The sequence below is a fragment of the Oncorhynchus keta genome, unplaced genomic scaffold (genome assembly GCF_023373465.1).
Source record: "Oncorhynchus keta strain PuntledgeMale-10-30-2019 unplaced genomic scaffold, Oket_V2 Un_scaffold_3567_pilon_pilon, whole genome shotgun sequence".
NCBI classification, from domain to species: domain Eukaryota; kingdom Metazoa; phylum Chordata; class Actinopteri; order Salmoniformes; family Salmonidae; genus Oncorhynchus; species Oncorhynchus keta.
This window is the reverse complement of record NW_026290921.1, coordinates 579,741-593,611: the sequence shown is the minus strand read 5'-3', so window position 1 is coordinate 593,611 and position 13,871 is coordinate 579,741. Positions and strand designations below refer to the sequence as shown.

The following is a 13,871-nucleotide window of genomic DNA, read 5'->3' as shown; positions in this document are numbered from 1 at the left end:
CGCAGGATACTAGGCCTGTACTATCAAAGAGCCAGAGTACGGCGCAGGATACTAGGCCTGTACTATCAAAGATCTAGGGCTCTATACCGGTGCTTTGATTATGCCTGTCTCGATGGTCACTGGTCAGGCAGTCAGAAAGTTACAGACTCGTATCATAAACTTTTTATAACTGCTATACTCTAGTAAACCTTCTAAACCACTCCCTTGGCTGTAAAATAAAGTCATTTCGATTTCAGACAGGACTCTTTAGCTAGGTCGTGATTCACAGGAACGACAGTTTGCGAGTTAGCAATTCCAGTGATAAGTGTCATGTGATCAAAAGGCACAAGATCATCCTGAAGAGATGACTTTAAGATTACATTACTGTCAAAGACAGGTGATGAATGGAGATATCCTATAAAGGCTGTTTACCATCGGGGAAAATGTTCCCCAGTTCCAGTCTACTTAAGGGGTGGCTCTACCATAGGCACCAATGCATTAGCAGCTGGGTCTGGTCTACTTAGTTCATTGACTTTATATGAACCAGAGAAAAAGGAGCTCATGAAATGTATTGCTTTCTCTCGTGTCTCTGATTACGGTCATGTGTCATGAGAAACTACAGCCATGACTCGAAGACTTCATCTCTCCCACCATGGCAACACTTCTCCTCTAAATCACACTACAAACACACTGTACTAGGGAATGGGGCTGGAGCATGCATCGTAAGGCTGGGGTCTAGGGCCCAAGGGGGGGCTAAACGGTGGTGTAGCCTAATGGTTAGAGCCAAGGCTAGGGCCTGGGGATGAGGTCTACAGGCCATCCTGTCCCTGTTCTGGTTCTACTCTGGCCAGTAGGCCTCTGAGGTGTCAGGAGGAACAGCCAGGCTCATTTCACGTGGGGGGGGCTCCTACTCTCCCATCCGCTAGCAGGGCTGTGTGTATGTAGATTGGTGGTCTCAAGAGGGTTCCCTATTCCTGACAGTGCGAGATTCCAGGTGAGCTGTACCGAGGCCTAGAACCGGAGAACCTCCTAAGAACCCCATCAAAGAAGAGCTAGCATCAGACCAGGACAAGTCAGGAAAACCACAAACACTGTTCAGGTTCAGCTAAGAGGCTCTGAATCAAAACTCTTTCCCAGAACGTTCCCAAACATGACACTCTTCTCACGATAGTAACCATCAGTATACTCTAAACCAGAGAGACTCCAGTCCTTTCCCTCAGAAAACACACCATTTAAAACATGACCCTCGACTTACACACTGCTGTCGGTCATGGACATGGAGTCGTCTGTCATGGCGTCGCTGGACACCTCGCTGTCGTTGGTGCTGGTGGCTGGGGCAAATGAGCCCACATGGTACGGGTTGACCGGGTCCCCTCGCCTGTGGGACCTACACACAAAGGACAATGCAGTTTAAATACGTGTGTCAGGTAGCAATATAACAGATATACACTAGTACCTTTAATCTGTACCTTCAATCCAGCAAGCTTTCGGTTACTGGCCCAACTCTCTAACCACTAGGTTACCGATCATAGTCAAACTGGCCCTAAAACTGACCAATCCCTCTAGCTGTCTCTCACCGTATTGGAATGGGAAATCTGTTTACATTGCCAAAGCAAGTGAAATAGATAAACAAAAGTGAAATAAACAATAATAATAAAACTCTTGCTTCACAGCCCATCACCTCCTGTTGTGATGCATTCCTACCCAAGCAGAGGAAACTAAGAAAGGGGAGAATGAGAGAAGAGGAGAAAGAGGGAGAGAGAACCTGAGCTCACAGCCAGGTAAGAGAGGGAGAAAAAAGAGGAAGTGTGAGTGTGTGTAGGGAAAGGAAAGAAAGGAGAGAAGAGAAAAGGGGGAAGCAGGGCCTCTTCTTTATGAGCAGCCCACTGGCAGGAGAGAGCTGGAGAGGAAGAGAGAGAGGGGCTCAGCATGACTAAAGTCATAGGCCCCAGCTCCAACCTGACCTTCAGAGGGGCTTGCAAACACGCAGGTATTTAGCACAGCTGGCCTCACATTTCTCCCTCCCTCTCTCACCCCCCCATTCATTCTTTTGCTTTCTTTCAGGAAGAGACCCCCCCACCCTCCTCCTCCCAGTCCCCACAACCCCTTTCTGTCCTTCCTTTCCGCTCGATATCCCTCTAAAGTACATCTAGTCCCCACATCCCAGCATTTTCAAAGGGAAGAGATAAAAGTGGGGAAGAAAGAGGAGAGAAAAAAGGAGAAGGGGAAATCAGAGGAGAATCACAGTAAACAAGTGAGAGAGAGGGTGAAAAGAGAGCGAGGGAGAGATTGGGGGTTAAAAAAAAACATTGAAAGAGAGAATGAGTCTGCTGTCGCTGCTCGGTGGTTTTTGAGAATAATCTGATTCAGAGAGAAGAAATGAGTTCCACATACCAGGGAGAGGAACGCAGCTAGATGGGGAGTCAGGGACACCAGTCTGATTCAAAACAACACCTAACCAGGTGATGGAATAATGGCGATCGGTCTGAACTGAAGCCTCACTGGGACACGAACCCATGTCCTTCTCAATCCTCCTATGGGGCAGGCTGGGTTGTCAACACAAGTTCTTCCTGGTCCCTCCCCTATAGTGTGTTGATTCTATTGACACTTTCTAGCCTAAGCAGAGCCAAAATCCAGCCAAAACCACTAAGAAGTTGCCCAATTCCCCTCCCTGCAGGCCAAACACCAGTCTGGCACCAGGGCTCTAAAGCCTGATAGACTCCCTCTTTAGAAATGTTAAACTTAAGTGGTTCGCCTGACAAGTCAATGGCCATTGATTCATGACAACCATCTGGCCTTGGGTTGGGCCTCATCAGCTGATTCAGGTCCCTCATCCATATACAGACCAGCAAGTCAATGGCTTGTTGGATTAGCACATTAGCAAGTTGTCATATTTCACTCCCATTAAGATAAGGTAAATACAATCTGTTTATATAGGAGCAGTAAGGGGAGGATACAACTGAGGTATGATGATATGAATAAATATTCACCTGTAGCTACGTGGTCTACATTCTGCAAAACACCACTCCCTTGTCAGATGTTCAGTGGGTGACACGTATAGATATTCCATACACATCCGACACGTATAGATATTCCATACACATCCGACACGTATAGATATTCCATACACATCCGACACGTATAGATATTCCATACACATCCGACACGTATAGATATTCCATACACATCCGACACGTATAGATATTCCATACACATCCGACACGTATAGATATTCCATACATCCGACACATCCATACACATCCGATATTCCATACACATCCGACACCATACACATCCGTATAGATATTCCATACACATCCGACACGTATAGATATTCCATACACATCCGACACGTATATAGATATTATTCCATACACATCCGACACGTATAGATATTCCATACACATCCGACACGTATAGATATTCCATACACATCCGACACGTATAGATATTCCATACACATCCGACACGTACCATACACATCCGTATAGATATTCCATACACATCCGACACGTATAGATATTCCATACACATCCGACACGTATAGATATTCCATACACATCCGACACGTATAGATATTCCATACACATCCGACACGTATAGATATTCCATACACATCCGACACGTATAGATATTCCATACACATCCGACACACCATACACATCCGTATAGATATTCCATACACATCACATCCGACACGTATAGATATTCCATACACATCCGACACGTATAGATATTCCATACACATCCGACACGTATAGATATTCCATACACATCCGACACGTATAGATATATTCCATACACATCCGACACGTATATAGATATTCCATACACATCCGACACGTATAGATATTCCATACACATCCGACACGTATATAGATATTCCATACACATCCGACACGTATATAGATATTCCATACACATCCGACACGTATAGATATTCCATACACATCCGACACGTATAGATATTCCATACACATCCGACACGTATAGATATTCCATACACATCCGACACGTATAGATATTCCATACACATCCGACACGTATAGATATTCCATACACATCCGACACGTATAGATATTCCATACACGTATACAGATATTCCATACACATCAGACACGTATAGATATTCCATACACATCAGACACGTATAGATATTCCATACACATCAGACACGTATAGATATTCCATACACATCAGACACGTATAGATATTCCATACACATCACGACACGTATAGATATTCCATACACATCCGACACGTATAGATATTCCATACACATCCGACACGTATAGATATTCACGATATAGATATTCCATACACATCCATACACACGTATAGATATTCCATACACATCCATACACATCGTATAGATATTCCATACACATCCGACACGTATAGATATTCCATACACATCCGACACGTATAGATATTCCATACACATCACACGACACGTATATAGATATTCCATACACATCAGACACGTATAGATATTCCATACACATCCGACACGTATAGATATTCCATACCACATCCGACACGTATAGATATTCCATACACATCCGACACGTATAGATATTCCATACACATCCATACACATCCGACACGTATAGATATTCCATACACATCCGACACGTATAGATATTCCATACACATCCGACACGTATAGATATTCCATACACATCCGACACGTATAGATATTCCATACACATCCGACACGTATAGATATTCCATACACATCCGACACGTATAGATATTCCATACACATCCGACACGTATAGATATTCCATACACATCCGACACGTATAGATATTCCATACACATCCGACACGTATAGATATTCCATACACATCAGACACGTATAGATATTCCATACACATCCGACACGTATAGATATTCCATACACATCCGACACGTATAGATATTCCATACACATCCGACACGTATAGATATTCCATACACATCCGACACGTATAGATATTCCATACACATCCGACACGTATAGATATTACATACACATCAGACATGTAGATATTACATACACATCCGACACGTATAGATATTACATACACATCTGACATGTAGATATTACATACACATGACCATGAAGTCCAGATAAGACACGTATAGATATTCCATAACCACATGCTCTGAAGTATAGATATTCCATACACATCCGAACATAGATATTCCAAACATCCGACTAGACTACTATTTGTCATGTTTGAGATATTCCATACACATCCGACACGTATAGATATTCCCTATACACATAGAAATGGATATTCCAACATCCGACACGTGTAGATATTCTGAGGCACACATCCGACACGTATAGATATTGGCATCATGTATAGATATTCCATACACATCCGACAGGCTGGGGATATTCCATACACCAGGCGTGCTCACATGTATAGATATTCCATACACATGGATAGGACACGTATAGATATTCCATACACATCTATATAGATATTCTACACATCCGAACGTATAGATATTAAAGATATTCATCACGACACGTATAGATATTACATACACATCAGACACGTATAGATATTCATACCATCCGACAGTATAGATATTCTGCACCATCAGTCTAGAGAACATACCATTTATATTACATACAGATCTGACATGTAGATATTCCATACACATCCGGGGATATTCCATACACATCCGACACGTATAGATAGATACACATCCGAGGGGATATTCCAGAGACACACTGAGAGTATAGATATTACATACACATCAGACATTAGATATTACATACACATCTGACATGAGATATTACATACACATCCGACATGTATAGATATTCCATACACATCCGGAGAGTATAGATATTCCATATCGAACGTCATGTATAGATATTCATACATAGATATTACAGCCATAGATATTCAGATATGAGGCATACACATACACAGGTATAGATCATGTATTAGACATACACATCAGACATGTAGATATTAGACACATCCGACATGTAGATATTACATACACGCTGGGGGGAGATATTACATACACATCTGACATGTAGATATTACATACACATGACCATGGGGGAGTCTAGAGAACACCAGACTGCTCTGAAGTGGCTCTGAGAAAATGACTAGACTACTATTTGTCATGTTTGAGATACAAGGAGATGTATCCCTATCCTTAGAAATGGCCAAAGCCGTGTGTGGCTGAGGCACAGCATAGAGCAGCTGGTGGCATCATGTAGAGAGCTGACTGGGGCCAAGGCCAGGCGTGCTCTGAGACTTCCCGTGGGGGAGAGAGAGAGAGCGCTGGGGGGAAAGCTCCGAGAAAGAGAGAGCAAGCTGGGGGGAGAGAGAGAGAGAGCTGGGGGGAGACAGAGAGAGAGAGCGCTGGGGGGGAGAGAGAGAGAGAGCTAGGGGGTAGAGAGAGAGAGAGAGAGCGCTGGGGGAGAGAGAGAGAGAGAGCGCTGGGGGGAGAGAGAGAGAGAGCGCTGGGGGGAGAGAGAGAGAGAGAGAGAGAGAGCGCTGGGGGGAGAGAGAGAGAGAGAGAGATATTCGCTGGGGGGAGAGAGAGAGAGAGAGAGAGCTGGGGGAGAGAGAGAGAGCGCTGGGGGAGAGAGAGAGAGAGAGAGCGCTGGGGGGAGAGAGAGAGAGAGAGCGCTGGGGGGAGAGAGAGAGAGAGCTGGGGGGAGAGAGAGAGAGAGCGCTGGGGGAGAGAGAGAGCTGGGGGAGAGAGAGAGAGCGCTGGGGGGGAGAGAGAGAGAGCGCTGGGGGGAGAGAGAGAGAGAGAGCGCTGGGGGGAGAGAGAGCTGGGGAGAGAGAGAGAGAGAGAGCTGGGGGAGAGAGAGAGAGAGAGAGAGAGAGAGAGGCGCTGGGGGGAGAGAGAGAGAGAGAGCGCTGGGGGGAGAGAGAGAGCTGGGAGAGAGAGAGCTGGGGGAGAGAGAGAGAGAGAGAGCGCTGGGGGAGAGAGAGAGGGGGAGAGCGCTGGGGGAGAGAGAGAGAGAGAGAGCGCTGGGGGGAGAGAGAGAGAGCGCTGGGGGGAGAGAGAGAGAGAGCGCTGGGGGGAGAGAGAGAGAGAGAGAGCGCTGGGGGGGGAGAGAGAGAGAGCGCTGGGGGGAGAGAGAGAGAGAGAGCTGGGGGGGAGAGAGAGAGCGCTGGCGGGGAGAGAGAGAGAGAGCGCTGGGGGGAGAGAGAGAGAGAGCTGGGGGAGAGAGAGAGAGCGCTGGGGGGAGAGAGAGAGAGAGCGCTGGGGGGAGAGAGAGAGCGCTGGGGGGAGAGAGAGAGAGAGAGCGCTGGGGGGAGAGCGCTGGGGGAGAGAGCGCTGGGGGAGAGAGAGAGGGCGAGAGAGAGCTGGGGGAGAGAGAGAGAGAGAGCGCTGGGGGGAGAGAGAGAGAGAGAGCGCTGGGGGAGAGAGAGAGAGCGCGCTGGGGGAGAGAGAGCGAGCTGCTGGGGGAGAGAGAGAGAGAGCGCTGGGGGGAGAGAGAGAGAGAGAGCGCTGGGGGAGAGAGAGAGAGCGCTGGGGGAAAGAGAGAGAGAGAGAGCTAGGGGGAGAGAGAGAGAGAGCTAGGGGGAGAGAGAGAGAGCTGGGGGAGAGAGAGAGAGAGCTAGGGGGAGAGAGAGAGAGAGCTAGGGGGAGAGAGAGAGAGAGAGCGAGCTAGGGGGAGAGAGAGAGAGACAGAGCTAGGGGAGAGAGAGAGAGAGCTAGGGGAGAGAGAGAGAGCGAGCTAGGGGGAGAGAGAGAGCGAGCGAGCTAGGGGGAGAGAGAGAGAGAGCGAGCTAGGGGGAGAGGGGAGAGAGCTAGGGGAGAGAGAGAGCTAGGCGAGCTAGGGGAGAGAGAGAGAGCGAGCGAGCTAGGGGAGAGAGAGAGGGGGAGAGAGAGAGCTAGGCTAGGGGAGAGAGAGAGAGCGAGCTAGAGCTAGGGGAGAGAGAGCGAGCTAGGGGGGGGAGAGAGAGAGCGAGCTAGGGGGGAGAGAGAGAGCGAGCTAGGGGGAGAGAGAGAGCGAGCGAGCTAGGGGGGAGAGAGAGAGCGAGCTAGGGGAGAGAGAGAGCTAGGGGGAGAGAGAGCTAGGGGGGGAGAGAGAGCGAGCTAGGGGGAGGAGAGCGAGCTAGGGGGAGAGAGAGAGAGCTAGGGGGGGAGAGAGAGAGCTAGGGGGGGAGAGAGAGAGCGAGCTAGGGGGAGAGAGAGAGAGCTAGGGGGAGAGAGAGAGCGAGCTAGGGGGGAGAGAGAGAGCTAGGGGGGGGAGAGAGAGCTAGGGGGGAGCGGGGGGGAGAGAGCGAGCTAGGAGGGGAGAGAGAGCGAGCTAGGGGGGAGAGAGAGAGAGAGAGCTAGGGGGGAGAGAGAGAGAGAGAGCTAGGGGGAGAGAGAACTAGAAGGGAGAGAGAGAGAGCAAAAGAGGAGTGTGTGTGTAAAGTATCTCAAACAAAGCTAACAAGCAAGGTGAGATGAAAACGCATCTGGAAACTGTCTATTTTGAGACAGTATATGCTCTTTTGATGTTATATCCTAGTTATTATCCATGACTTACAAAGAGCCATTGATGCTAGGCTAGTCACTGCATTCCCCAACATTTCCCCAATAGTTGGCTATAGTACGTGAAATAGGAAGGGACCAGTGTCTTACCTGTACCCCTTCTCCATCACCTCCACCGTTCTCATAGACACTGTTGCCCTCAGCGCCTGGGCAGAAAGTCCAACCACAGAAGCCAGCGCTTTGGCTTTGAAATCATTACAACTCCACTCCTCTTCCTCATTCAGGGTGGGCAGGTACCCACACACCAGCTTCAGGCTACCTAGCCCGTTAGGGTTCACATGAGCAGGGTTCTCGCCCCCGCTCCTCACATACTCGAGGTAAATGTCCGAGGTCAAGAACATCTGGTAGGGGCTCTCCTCCATGCTGGTCTGGATCTCAGTCTGTGCCTGGTCGAACATAGCCGAATCAATCTGTTGCTTCTTGATATTATCCCGAATGAAGGTTTTGGTCGCAGGCTTGAGCTGCTTGGCAACTATGCTGCTGGTGTCAATATAGCGCTTGTAAATAGCTTTGGCGACTCGCAGCGTTTTGGTATCCTTGAGGTCCATCTGCCTGAAACCATTACAGGCGAACCAAAAGTCTAAAGTGTCGACGCATTTCTCGCGCTCCAGGAATGTCCTAAAAAGATGAGCACCGTCTTGGTCCCCAAGAAGAGAATGCAACGACTTGGTCCACCGGGCTAGCGGCGAATCCGGTGACGCGCTCCCCTCGGGTTCCCCAAGTCCATCCTCGTTCCTCTTCGCAATGTAACCGGGAGGCGCGAGCAATAGCGCTTTGACCGCGGTACCCTGGGGTCTCATCATGGCGAGTTTGCCGGGGTAGCACGGCAGCACCTCGCCCTCCTCCCCCGGGACCGGGGGACGGGGAGCATCTTCTCGGAAGCTATTGGCGATATGGTCCGATATAAGCGCTCTGCTCATGGCTCCGAAGGCAGCAGCAACAGAAATCCTGTGCGTTGTTCGCCTCTGAGCGCTACAACAATCTCCTCACTCTCTATAGTCAGCCGGGGAGCTTCTCTGCCAGTCTTCTCTCTGAAACAGAAGTATTGATCTAATCAAACTCAGATCCACCACAAACTTCAAAAGGCATACATGCAGTAGAAGTCTTTTTAGAACCTTTACAGACCTTGAGAGAGAGAGGAGAGGTGCGGCAGATTTACATAAATACTCATTAGATTTTATTTGGGTGCACACTGATATACCTTCCTTAGCCAATGTTGGTGTTGAAAGTGATCATTAACATAACACGGTTTAGCATAAAGTCATAAAACAGATGATGTTCCCACCATCTCGCTCCACTTCATTAACTACATAGGAACATTAGAAATGCAAGACCACAGAAACATGTTCTGTGCTGAAATATCAAGTAGCCTCGATGGAATACAAGAAAAGTGCAAGAGAGACATTTGTACACAATAGCATACCGAAGATCGATATCTGTGAACCGGTGTTCTCGTGAACACCTCAACAATTAGGTGGCCATCAAGCCCAATCTGATCCTGAACACGCCGCAGCACATGTCCAGTACACCACCGACCAACAGACACCAACCCACAACGAGGCGTGACGACACTTTCCGCTCACTATTTTATCATCATACGCGTCACAAAACAGCCAAACGGTCCAAACGGAATAGATTACACAACCCTAAACATATCCAAGAAACAGACTAACGTTACTAAACTAGGCTACAGGACATGTTTTGAAAACGTGATGGAGAGCTTTGATTTTGAACTGAACTTGCCTTTTGAAGTAGGCTAACCAAGGTAAAAAATGATAGGCAGGTTCTCTGATTTCTGTTCTACCATCATCATGAACCACAAATTGATAAAAACATTTTTAAAGGCCTCCGAGAAGCAAGCTACGGTCCACGAGAAACAGGCTAAAGACATGGAAGCAGAGCCGACAACCGATGCGAAACGCTACACTGTATTCTCCGATCAGAAGCTGTCCTATCACCTTTCGAAGTTATAACACTTGCTTTGCGGCGAAAGCGAATAAATCACCTCAATCCATCAATCGGCCGAATCGAGATCCTCATTAGTCTACATCGCCGTTTATATTCTGCACCAGAAATAATATAAATGTGCAACTACCTAATTCCATAACGCTCTTCTATCTCTAGTGGGTAAAATAGGCTACATTGCTTCATCCAACCACACAGAAAAGTATTCAGATCTCACGGGGGGAGGAATTCCAAATAATTATATCGTGAGGAATAGTCCTCTAAAAAGCGTATCAAAGTTGAGATAAAGTGCCCAAATACTTATCACAACGAAACGTAATCGCACAACACACCAAATGATAGTTGTTTGAGCTCTGTATCGAGCAAACTAAGTTAATTGCATACAGCCACATTACTTCAAAGAAAGTCAACAGAACATCAAAGGAACTCCAATGGGGCCGGCGCGAGGAACACACTCTTGTAACTTACCATCGATCCACGAGTTCGGTCTTCCAAAAGTATCCGTTATCTTATCCACAGAAAAATAATCCACAATAGTCGATTCCACGACAGACCCCTTCACAGTCCGATTTTTTTCGTGTTAGCTGCAGAAAGAAAAATGTAGTTTTCCAGGGGGAAAAAAATCCTGCTTAGTTTCCCCCTTTTCTTTGCAAATGTTTCAGTCTGCCATGCCATACCGTAGGTCTCTCCTGTAGGCTATTCCAATACGTTCTGGGCTCAGCGTAAAACAGCGCACTTCAAAGGAAGGAACCGACAGCCTAGTCCCGGAAGCAACATAGAAAACAATACTCCCCCTTTCCCTTTCAAAAAGAACACAGCGCATTCAAATTCACCAGCACATATTCATCCTTTATCTTTTCATGTTTTCAGAGGCTGGTGAATTGATGGCCGCGGTGAAAAAAACTAAAAACATTCTAATAATTTTTACTGGCGATTTTACAGATCACAAAGTTACAACAAAGTTTCTAGGACCTTATCAAAGACAAGAACTCTTGAGCCAACTCCCTGAGGCTTTGGAACGTCAGAAGTAACAGATCTGCCGCCCCAATAGCATTATCCCTGCAATCCCTCTGTTGCTACATAAACTTTAAAGACACAGGCCTCTTTTCTTTTAAAGACTCGAATATAGTTTCCTGATTAACCCATTTCTATCTTTGGGATGCGCAAAAGACACCGTTGTGTTGGCTATCTAATCTGGTATACAATTTCCCCAGGGTAATTCTAGAATGCCAAATTATCAAATAAAAACGACAATCCATATATGCCATGTGCAGTTGAAATGCATGTATGACATACATCTCAGCAGCACATTTTCCACAGCTCCTTCAAGTGGCCAGGTTGGGTAAAGGAATGATATACACATGGGTTATTAAAGATGCGATTTGCAATAGCTACTGCAATTCTATGTTCATTTCAATTAACAATATAATATAACCCATTGGTCATTGAAGATTATAAACTGGGTGGTTCGAGCCTGAGTGCTGATTGGCTGACAGCCGTGGTATATCAGACCATATACCACAGGAAAGACGAAACATTTATTTTTACTGTGTTAATGTATTGTTGGTAACCAGTTCATAATAGCAATAAGGCACCTCGGGGGTTTCTGATCTATGGCCAATATCCAGGCACTCCGTGTTGCGTCGTGCATAAGAACAGCCATTAGCCGTGGTATATCTCCTCGGACCTTATTGCTTAAATATAATTTCTTAATGTCTCATGAGCTTAGAAGAACTGCCTTACCCAATCATAACTGAAAAAAATAAATTAGTCTGTTTTACTCCATGGTTAACAGCTTGAAAATACATCTGTTTAAAACTATTATGTTGATTTCACACTAGAGAAATCTTTCCCTCAATGTAGGATTAATAGCTAGGCTTTATCATATGGATAGAGTGGACCGAAGAGTACAACCACTATGTTTGATTTAGCATTCAGCCTCTTCTCCTTTTTATCAATCATCTCCTTTCTATTAATGTCCCATTTGCTCTACAACCCTGGCACACGAGGCCACCTTTTATTACAATGATATCAATGCCCGGCTTTATACACCACTAAAAGGGGGGAGGAGGAGTATGATGGAAGGAGGAGGAGTATGTGATGGGATGGAGAGAAGGCCCGTAGTAGACAACCCAGCCATTCTACCCATAATGCGCTTATTGACTGACGCAAGCAGCTGTGGGGCTTGTTTTGTCTGTGGCAGACAGTGGTTTCATGGACATCTGGATGTTACTTTAGAAGACTGCCTTGTTTGTCCCCTCTGGGACTCCATACAGTGATTAGTAGAGCAACTAAGTACGCTGTAAACTAGTCTTTGAACAAGATGGCTGACTAGGTCAGTGTTTATTGGGATATCCATGCAGCTCCTTCTCAAAGCCATTGGCTGTGCAGATGTTCTATCTATCCCTTCTCACTCATAGAACATTAACCCAACACCATAACCCTTTGTTTACCGTTGGTGGTGTAATGGTGGGGGTAACCTAACCTCTGACAGTAAACGCACAGAGATAAAACCCCATCCCCATGGAAATAGCCCTATACCTCCTACCTCCTGCTACTGCCAGGGGCCAGATGGGCCCCCGTGTCCCACTCAGGGCCTTTGATATGGCAAGGCCCCCTTCGAGGACACCTCAGTCTCCACCTTCAGGCCCTACTGAGCCTGACCTCTATTCTGACCTGGAACAGAGCTGCCCTGGCCATAGTGACCCCTATTCTGCCCTGGCCCTAGTGACCCCTATTCTGCCCTGGCCCTATAAAACGATACATGACAGGGGAGAGGAGCAGGGCAGGGTTAGCTCCCCCTGATGTTTTGGTGCTTTTATGGCTGGGGGTATATTGTAACAGCTCTGACCTGTCCTCCCCATGCTAGCTACTGGCCATCTCAGCTGCTGTTGTAAACTCCACACTAAACAGAGAGAGAGAGAGAGAGAGAGTGTGTGTGAGCATGTGTGTGTATGTGAGATTGTATGTGTGAGTGTGTGCGAGAGTGAACATCTGTGAGTATGAGTGTGTGAGAGTGTCTGAGTGTGGAAATCAGTGTGAAAGTGTGTCACTGTGTGTGTGTGCTAGTTGCCTTCTCCTCTCAGTGCTGTAGCCCTGTGATCAGTAACTGCTCTCAATTATCCTATTGTCAACTGCTCCTTTTCAGCTCGGGGTTAAACTCTTAGCAGCTCCCTTTGAAGTCATCATCCCTTTATCTCAAGCCAGACCCAAGAATTTGGTGGAGGACAATGGAAAATGAAACCAAGAGGGAGGCTTATGGCAATTATCAACGAGGGCCCGTGAGTACAAGTAAGTGTGAATGTCCGTTTGGAGAGAAGGTGGGGGGTGGGGTAGAGTGAGAGAGAGGCAGAGAATTGAATTGAGAGGACATGGGTTTACTGTTTCTAATTTGTTTGGTGTGTACA

The 13,871-nt window shown here is 46.9% G+C and overlaps 1 protein-coding gene across 2 annotated transcripts in view; it reads right to left on the bottom strand.

Annotated features, from left to right (window-relative positions):
- LOC118379321 (axin-2-like) overlaps positions 1-11,485 on the bottom strand; it is a 34,985-nt gene extending 23,500 nt beyond the window's left edge. The window contains exons 1-3 of one of the 2 annotated variants that reach the window (XM_052516026.1): positions 10,933-11,485; positions 8,590-9,530; positions 1,235-1,366 (exon numbers count right to left, since the gene is read on the bottom strand). In XM_052516026.1, coding sequence (XP_052371986.1) covers positions 1,235-1,366; positions 8,590-9,419 — 962 coding nt within the window. In that variant the 5' untranslated portion in view covers positions 9,420-9,530; positions 10,933-11,485. Of the gene's footprint in view, positions 1-1,234; positions 1,367-8,589; positions 9,531-9,922; positions 10,066-10,932 lie in introns of those variants that run through there. The other variant, XM_052516027.1, reaches the window with a different exon arrangement.
- Between the last annotated feature and the right edge of the window lie 2,386 nt (positions 11,486-13,871).